Source organism: Ixodes scapularis, unplaced genomic scaffold (genome assembly GCF_016920785.2).
Source record: "Ixodes scapularis isolate PalLabHiFi unplaced genomic scaffold, ASM1692078v2 PGA_scaffold6__148_contigs__length_123643588, whole genome shotgun sequence".
NCBI lineage: Eukaryota > Metazoa > Arthropoda > Arachnida > Ixodida > Ixodidae > Ixodes > Ixodes scapularis.
The window spans coordinates 4,273,252-4,282,549 of NW_024609881.1; the positions used below are offsets into that span (position 1 = coordinate 4,273,252).

General features: G+C 48.8%; 1 protein-coding gene and 1 non-coding gene across 3 annotated transcripts in view; one reads left to right on the forward strand and one right to left on the reverse strand.

The window, feature by feature from the left end:
* LOC8037792 (protein argonaute-2) overlaps positions 1 to 8,593 on the reverse strand; it is a 17,780-nt gene extending 9,187 nt beyond the window's left edge. The window contains exons 1-3 of one of the 2 annotated variants that reach the window (XM_029993269.4): positions 8,435 to 8,593; positions 8,270 to 8,338; positions 8,078 to 8,140 (exon numbers count right to left, since the gene is read on the reverse strand). In XM_029993269.4, coding sequence (XP_029849129.3) covers positions 8,078 to 8,140; positions 8,270 to 8,300 — 94 coding nt within the window. In that variant the 5' untranslated portion in view covers positions 8,301 to 8,338; positions 8,435 to 8,593. Of the gene's footprint in view, positions 1 to 8,077; positions 8,141 to 8,269; positions 8,357 to 8,434 lie in introns of both variants that reach the window. The other variant, XM_029993270.3, reaches the window with a different exon arrangement.
* Positions 8,594 to 8,794: 201 nt separating this feature from the next.
* Trnal-cag lies at positions 8,795 to 8,878 on the forward strand. Its single transcript has one exon. It is a non-coding gene; the product is annotated as a tRNA-Leu (tRNA).
* The last annotated feature ends 420 nt before the right edge of the window (positions 8,879 to 9,298 follow it).

Genomic DNA, 9,298 nt, shown 5'->3' on the forward strand with positions numbered 1-9,298 from the left:
AATCGGAAAACATGCATATTCACAATAATGTCGTTATCTCTTCTGGTGAAGGCTCAGCAGCCGTTGCATTCATTTTCATGCACGAAATGGTGACTCGTAGAGAAAGTAAGAACACAGTGTTAACGCCTTTCACATGAGCGAATTACGTTTTAGCGAACAGCAACATTTGAGTAAATCAACGTTTTCGTGCGGATCTAATTCAAGCCCCGACCAGGGCGCCCCTAGCGGCAAACGGGTCCGTTGCATCGGGCATCTTCTGCCAGTCGCTGCGTTGGTTGCAGTGGGGGGAAGGAGAGAAAGGGAACGCGGCGCAAAGCGGAGGCTGCCATATTAAAACCGCTTACGTTGCCAGCATAGGTTGCGCAGCGGAGAAGTTGCTGCCATATACGGCGGGCTGAGTTTTACTTTCTTTTTCGTTTCGGAACGAGAATGTATTGTTGTGTTACATAAGTCCTCCTGCATACAGACAACGAAGTTGAATTATATTTGTCTTGTTTACTTGGTTTGAAACCCTAGAAACGGGTTTTTGACGACTTTCATCATTTTAGAGTGCGCAAGGCAGTTACCTCGCTGTTCTGGTTTCGGTTACGAAAGCAAGGCAAAACGCTCGTAGTTCCCGCCCTCAGTACACGTTGGACACCTTCCACACTTTGACACCGGATAACTGTATGAACAAGGATTTACATTTACTTAAGAGGTAACTTTCGCCGCTTCCTCACCGTCGACCAGCCGGATCAGCTGGCGGCAAGCCGCGGATGGAAGGCTTGAGCATCAACAGCCTAGAGCCACTACAACAACCCAAGTGCACTCAGTGCCGATGCGGGCGACGCGGGCTTCTGTCAACCCAGCGGTGGACCCAAGAGGGGGGCGACGGAAACGCCCCCCCCCCCCCCCCCCCACTGCCCCCCCCCCCACTGCCCCCTTCTCGGAGGGCGATTTGACATGGGTGGATCCCCCGAAATAACACCAACTACCGGCCTGCCAGGTGGTAGGAAGCTCGGTACTCAAGGACGAGGGTTCGAAATAGGGTAGGCCGCACCCTAGCAGGCACACTATACTCTAAACTTGGAGAACCACTCCGTCGCTTCAACCGAGAATGAAGTCCGCGGCGGCGGTTTCAAAGCACGGCTTAGAACCAAAAGTCGGCGCAGCGGCGCACATCTAGGGGCCGTCGGTGCGCTGTGGTTCTGCCCCCCCCCCCCCCCCCCCAAAAAAAAAAAAAAAAAAAAAAAAACGGAGTTTTGGATTCGTTTTTTAAGTTAACCGGTAGCCCAGCACAATCCGTGAACGTTCCAGCTCTTCGCCATGACACGGTGTTGCAGAAAGCAGGGTGAAATACAACTACACGGACCACCGAATCAAATGCACTGTCATCGTAAATATTGGCTTGTGATTGCGCTTTTGTAGGGCTGTCCCTATTCGCACCCCGAGTGCGGATAGTGGTGGGTTCTTATCCGCACTCCGAGTGCGAATAATTTTGGATTCTTATCCGCACTCCGAGTGCGGATTATGTTGGCTTCTTATCCGCACTCCGAGCCTCCGAGTGCGTGAGTGCGGATTGCATGCGGAGGCGCGGACTGGCGCGGACGCTGTACCGGGGGCACCGGGCAGCCGCAGCACCGGGCGGGGGTGGCGGGGGTACGAAGGCGTTGGCACGAAGCCGTTGGATTTTCTTTACCTGCACTCCGCGTGTGGCGCGATTATGTCGCGGGAAACTATGAACACAGTGGTTTAGAAGTTCTCAACTTTGTGTTGATTCATTTGCGTGTTGGCAGCCTCGACGAGCGTATGGAAATATTGGCGGTTCCGGTTTCAGAATTAAAATAATTTCAAGGAAATGTTTTTTTGTTTTATAAAAAATAAATAACATTGTGTGGTACGCTTCAGATTAAACGGTACTCACGCCTCGAAGATCGGATAGAGGCGATCAAGTGCGTGTGCGTGAGCGTGTGCGTGAGCGTGCGCGTGCGCGTGCGCGTGTGTGTGTGCGTGCGTGTGTGTGTGCGTGTTTGTGTTCCCAAACACACCAGCTTTACAATCCCCCGCCCCCCCCCCCCCCAAAAAAAAAAAAAAAAAAAAATTCTGGTGATATTTTTTTTTTTTTTGGACGGTTAAATATTTTTGTTGCCGAAAGAAAAAAAGAAAGAAACTAGAGCAGTTTGTGCTTAGATGATGGGGGCAGTGGCTTAGGAAAAAAAAAGGGGGGGGGGGGGGGAGGGGGTAAGGAAAATCAGTCATTTCCAGTAAACAATATTATTAAAAAATGAAGTCCCCCCCCCCCCCCCCCCCCCCCCCCCCCCCGGCTCAATCTTCTGAACATTTCAACACTACTAGATGAGGGAATGCCTGATAAGTCCCCGGCCCAATTTGTTACTGTAATTTTTTTTTAATAGAATGATTTGCGCTTTTGCAAGTAGACGACGATAGATGTGATGGCTGTTAAAAGATGTTTTTGTGTGGTTGTGTGATCGAAGATGTTAAACATATATGCCGAGGCCCGAGGGTGCCGAACACTGAGCTTGCGGGTTTTGGGCGTGGCGGCAGCGGAAGTTTGAAACATCTCTGCGTGTGTGTGTGTGTGTGGTCTGGGGCGGGGGGGGGGGGGGGGGGGGGGGGTAATTGTGTATTGAAAATTGTTTGCTAGCCGCCCACCGTTCCCACATTACTGCCCCTATCCACCACACAATGTTAATGTGCTGACTGTGGCGAAGGCGCGTTATAATACAAATCTTAAACCAGCTTCGGTTTTTTTTTTGTTTTTTTTTTTGCAAATAATAATATTTTGTTTAACAAAAAAAAAAAAAGGATACTGAAGGAACAATAGGATTGCTTACGTCCTGTGTTCATGCTTTTTTTCAAGCCCTCGAGGCGCAAGTACAGTTCAGTCTCTACCCAAATACACCATCTAGCGCTAATCAATTTCGAAAAAAAAAAAAAAAAAAGCGATTATGCATTTGCAGTGATGTTTGGAGGTGAGCTAGTCGGTGGTGCATAGTGAACATATAATCAAAACAGCGAAAACGAACACAAGGACAAGTAGAAGAAGGGACACAAACACAGCGCTGACTCGCGTCTTCTTATGTTGATGTGTTTTAAGAAGACAAAAAAGAGAGTAAATCGCGAGTCAGCACTGTGGCAGTGCCTCTTTTTCTACTTGTCCTTGTGTTCGTTCGCGCTGTTTTAATTATATGTTTACGATTATGCATTTCTTTGAAATTGAATTCATTCTGAAACAGAGGTCTCCTCCCAATCAAACACCGCACAACCACTAATATTTCTATGAAATCGGTGCTGCCAACATGCCAATGTCACACGACGAACATCGTAAGTCACTATGTTCAAAGTTTCCCGCGTCAAGTCGCGCCACGCCACACGCCAAGTTCTTCGCCCCACGCACTCGGAGTGCGGATAAGAATCCAACGCAATCCGCACTCGGAGTGCGGATAAGAATCCAAAATTATCCGCACTCGGAGTGCGGATAAGAATCTACCACTATCCGCACTCGGAGTGCGAATAGGGACAGCCCTTTTGTAGATCATCTTATAGGTGACATTCACTTGACGTCACTCGCTAGGTTCGCTGGCATCGCCCACCACGGTCGCCATCTTCGAGGTCTCTTGCTATCGCGAATGCCATCTGGCCGGACCTTTTGAGCGTGGTTTAGCAGTATTTTACAACTTTAAAGGGTCTTTTTGATCGAAACTAGGGGTTATTCTTATACTTTGGTGCTTTTGAAGCGCCGTGGGAGTATTTTTTGTGTGTTTTAGTTCGTTTTTGTAGCTATCGCACTCGTTTACCGCGGCCGCGTTGCTCCCTCGGCTCCATGAAGCGCTCCGTGTTGCCCGCCGTGCCGACGGCGGTAGCTCTTGCAAGAACTAATTTTTCTACTTTGGTGCTTTTGTAGCACGGTGTGATTACTCTTTGTTTTGTTTTGCTTGTTTCTTTATTGTTTTTCTCTAGCGGATTTTCTGTACTACGGCCGTGTAACCGTGTTGCTCCATCGCCGCTGTGTCGTACATACGTCGTGCCTTCGGTGTTCGTTCCTGTGCAGAAACATACCGTGCGGCTCACAGAGTGCGCAGCTTATGAAAAATGCGGCGCATTTTTCATTAGCCCAAGCGATTTAAAAACCGCATGTTAGCGATTTGGCGAGCGGGAAGACAAGCGACGGCGACCCGCTTCGCTGCCGCTGGGTCACTCGCGCGGAGAGGCAAACCGCATGAAAGCGACGGGAGCACACAACCAAGGCGATGAGCGCTAAGTTTTCTAGAAATCCCAAAACCGAGCTACGCGACGAGTGACGGAGAAGGGTGAACCGCATGTAAGCGATTTAGCGAGCGATGGCGACAGCGACGGGAGTCGGCGACGAGCGACGGAGATTTCTCCCGGTCGGTCGTCGCGTCGCTCGGTTTTTGGATTTCTAGAAAGGGTCGCTTATCGCCTTGGTCGCTTGCTCCCGTCGCTTTCATGCGGTTTGCCACGTCGCGCGAGTGACCGAGCGACAGCGAAGCGGGTCGTCGTCGCTTGTCTCGTCGCTGTCGCTCGTCTCGTCCCGTCGCTGTCCCTCGTCTCGTCCCGTCGCTCGCCAAATTGCTTACATGCGGTTCAGCCTTTACACACGGTACTCGGCGGCAACAAAGAAAACGGCCCGCCCCCGAGACCAACTTTTCTTTTCTCTTCTGTTCTACGAAGCTTCAACGATATGAAATTAGCACACACTAGCAGCGGACGACCGCGTAGCGTACCCAAGCCAGCCAAACCGAGACCTCGAAGATGGCGGATCGACGGTGGCGCTCCCTGGCAAAATCGAACCTGCAGGCTCAGTGAATACCACCTATTCGTTTTGCTGGAGACGCAACCGACGGGCGTAACAAAATCGCTTGTGTATTCCGCATACCTCGCAAAAGCACTTACCCAGTCACCTTGCGAAAAGCGCGAAACACGGAGTCCGCACCGCCCCGACTTAGCAGTATTTTACCTCGTTTAGAGCAGTTTGTACCTATTAGTAGGCATGTCTACTGAAACTGCAACTTGAAACTAGGGGCAATACCAGAGAGAAAAGAGACAAAGTTGGGAAAGCATAGCCGCTCTCTCCAATTTCTGAACTCTCAAGTGATTGTACCATAATAAATTCCCCAACAGTTTTTTCCAAAATAAAGAAAACACGCTATATTCACTACGTAAAAAATGCTCTCAGTTCATGCATCCGCAGGCAGGCAGGAAACGTTGCCCTAATTTATTCACACCACATGACGAGCGCAACAAACTCACACGAGATTTACGAGAAAATATCGGTGGTGACTTAAGTTTCCCTGAAATTCTGTATGACCGGTTGTTTGCAGGACCGAATCATCTACTCGGGCGGTGTGCGTCGCTGTGCAAACGCCAACAACACGAAGCATAAAAACGGCAGGTCTAGGACAACAATCCGGAGTCCATTGTTCAATTAAAACGACGTAATTTTGTTGAAAACGCCCGCAGATTTTTACACACGGTATGCGTCGAGAATCTTCCACATTTTGAAACGGAACGAAGGAAGATTTACTTTTAAAAGCGCTCACTGCGTCCTCCCGGACCAGCTGGACCGGATCAGCTGACGACGACGGGACTGAAACCGCTGAATTTCAACCCCACAATAACCAATTTGCGCTTCGTGTTAGTATGGGCTTCTACCTCCAAGCACCGCACCACACACCACGAACGTTTCAACTCTTTGCCGCATCGCCGTGTTGCACCAAACCTATCTCTATGCACCAAAGAGAACGATATCGCCGAAGTCAACGGAGCGCTGTCGTGAACCTTGGCTTGTGGTTGCGCACTCGTGGACCTTGTGACTCCCTTCGCTTTCAAAGCACACACGACGATTACGAATGATACTTTCCGTCTTCCGGGACCATCAAGGGGCACTTCTCCGGTCACGTCTTCGCTACATGTGCTCGAAAACCGCGTCAAACGTGGTCAAACCGAAGCTGCCGAAGCAATACCGGCGCCATGTTGAAACGTGCGTTGTTGCTAGATTTTCTCCGACCAAACAAAAACAACGAAAGCAAACCGGCTCTAGCTTCCAGTGTACATCGGCGTTGCGCCGTGGCCAGATTTTCTCCGTCAGCTCTAACTTAGAGATGACCTACAGATGCAGCAACACTGGTATCAAGTTTTAACCTTTTAACATGGCGGCCCCCACGGAGCGCCGTAAATTCTGAGGAGGGTGCATTGGAAGCGGCGGCACCTTCCCCCCCCTGGTTGGTTGTGCGTTGTAGTGGGTTAGCGCTGTAATTTCTGAGGTGTCTATTCCGCACAAAGAAAGCCGCAACAATTGCTGCATGGTCGGCAAGATCGCGCACGGCACGAAGTACTACATCGTCCCTTCGAAGCCGTACGAGGCGGAGTACTGCGCGACCTCGGTACGACTTGTGCGTCCATACAGGTTAGTGGTGTTTCTTGCCTTCCAGTTCGCGCTTTGTTTAAGCTGCTGACGAATAATACAATTAACTTTTTTTCTCTTCTAGCGACGATGGAACAGCATCGACACCGACGGAAAACTCTAAAGTATGCAGCAAATACTTCACCGGAATCGAGAAGCGGAATGCGGTCGCCCTCCTAAGCCTACCGATGGATGTTTCCATCAGCCTACAGGAAGATAGTAAAGAGAATCACGGAACGGCGCGAAACAAAATCGCCCAGTTATTGTCAAGCTGATTCAGAAATAAACGTACATAATTACCGCAGTCCACTCAACGCCAACAAAATGTTTTTGCGGGCGCGCTTAATTTTGTTTGCAGAGCACGGCGCTCCGTGACATCCACTTGTCCGTCGAAACGGACCTCCTTCACGTCGCACACGCGGCCAGATTCATGAAACAGTTTTCTCTTCGTCATATTGGCACCACGGAAGAAGCTTTCTGGATTCGTAACCGCCTTAAACCCCGTCGTAATCACCCCGGGAACACTGTCCGCTGTGCTGCTAATCGCCACTGCTTCCCCCCGATGATTCTGCACCAGCTATCGAAGAAGCTTTCCGGATTCTTAGTCGCCCACTGTCCTCTGTGCTGTTCGTTGCTATTACTTCGCGATGATTCTGAGCCGGCGGCACCGGCTTCCGAAGGAACTTTCCGAACTCGTAACTGCCTTAAATTCCGTCGTAATCACGACGGGGACACTGTCCACCGTGCTGTTCGTCGCCATTGCTGCCCGATGCTCCTGCGGCGGCTACCGCCAGGTTGCGGCGAACAATAGGCGACCGCCGCGACACGGCCGGCTTGCTCGCTTCCCCTCACGCTGTGCTTACGCTGCTTTGCGGCGACGGAGCTTATTACAAAAATGTGAACACACTTGGCCCACCCGTAAACACCGTCTCGCGGCGGCCGACTATTCGCTAAAGTGGCATTCGGTGAAACGCGGGCAATCGCTAAACGTTGTTTGATCAAGTGAGTGCCCCAACTAGATAAGGTGGCGCCACCCTGAGGCCGGACTTGCAAACGTGTATACCCAATCTCGTCGCACCACTTCTGCAAAAAATACATTCCTAGTAAACACGCAAAAATGACACTGGCGGATACAATTATCTTGTAGATATATCACCTTATTTAAAAATAAATGTGTCATGCATTTAAAAAAAAAACGATTTTTTTTTCTTAAAAAAAAATGGAATGTAAAATATTTTAAGTCTGGCGACAATTATTTTTGTCAAATATTTAACAAAAAGTCAGCAAAAGTTTGGCCTTTCCGAATCGCAAGAATCGGCGCCGAATTTTCCATTCGGCGATATCCAAAAGGCGTCGAGGTATGACTCGGGTGAGGGAACGCAACTGCACACCTGGTTCCGGAGGCGCCTAGTAAACATACGATCCACCGCGCCTGATATACGCCCCCATTCTTCAAAACAAAGCGTCGATCCCTATTTATTTGAACGCTTCGAGACGACGACGTCGCCTTCTAATAAGATGGCCGATTTAATGTTTGTTTACATTTATCATACCACGGACTCCATGATATGCGTCATGTCACAGAACGCACGGGACCACTGATCTCTACTGCACGGGGCGGATTAAGGCATCCATTTGGCGTCAGAGACTTACCAAGCGCTGAGACGTCAAGCGAACTCGACGGCTGATCACCGCGGCTGCCAATATTCTTCCGGCCTGAAACCGAAACTATGCGTCAACTTTTTATTCAATCGCGATTATGCCGGGGAAAAGTCCCCCGCTATAAACCTGCTGATGTCGAGATTTTCGTCGTGGCTAATAGGTGAGCAGATGAAGGTGGGGTACCTTTATTCTTCGATCTTCGCCTATTAGTCATCACTGCTTTACTCTTCCGAGTGGCGACGTTTTTGTCACCTGCGGATTTGACAAAAGCTTTTATGGTACGGATTTTCAATGTTGTTACGCAGAGACTCGCTCCAGTTTGAGTGGCAAAAGAGGGTCAGTACTTACTTGTAAAAGATATATGTTCACAACCGAGAGCAGTGAACACCCAAAGGCATGAGACGAGCTGTCGGCGAACCTTGACTGGGTGTGAGAAGTAGTCGACTGATATCGAAACTATACAAATGGGTCGTCGACAGCCGACATCCGCGGCGTCTGCGTACGCCGGCTCTGGCCACAGATGGCTCTGGCGTACGCTTAGGTCCGTCACTAGATTCAAAACCTTCAAGACAGATCGAAAATTAGAACCAGCAAGGAAAATAAGCAGATAGTTAGTTTGAAAAGAACAAAAAAATTAATGTGCACGTAAACTTCCTTTTTATTGTTTAGAAAGTAACTGTGCTATATTTGACTCCCTCGTTTCCATATGTCAGGATGGCCGAGCGGTCCAAGGCGCTGCGTTCAGGTCGCAGTCCGGTCTTCCGGGCGTGGGTTCGAATCCCACTTCTGACAGAATTTTTTTTTAATTACTTTTTTTTTTGTTTTATTTACATTTTTTACATTATTTTACATTTTTTTTATTCAGACCAGTTTTACTACAAATTGAATCAAATCAAGCCTTTTATGCAAAAATATTTAAGAATTCTTTTTCTTTACGAGTTTCTAAGTAGTAGTAGTAGTAGTAATAATAATAATAATAATAATAATAATAATATTTATTTGCATACAAAAAATCTTATCCTGAGTGGCGTGCACGGCTGTGCAGAAAGGAATAACCCGTACGCGAGTGCGCTTGCCAGCCCACCACCCAGGATTTGAAAAAAAAAAACAAAAAAAAAACACACGCACAGGTATACCAAATTTGTACACAAGGCCGTAACCCAAAATGTTTTAAAAGAAAAATGAGGGTGAAATGTAGAGAGTAAGTTGACT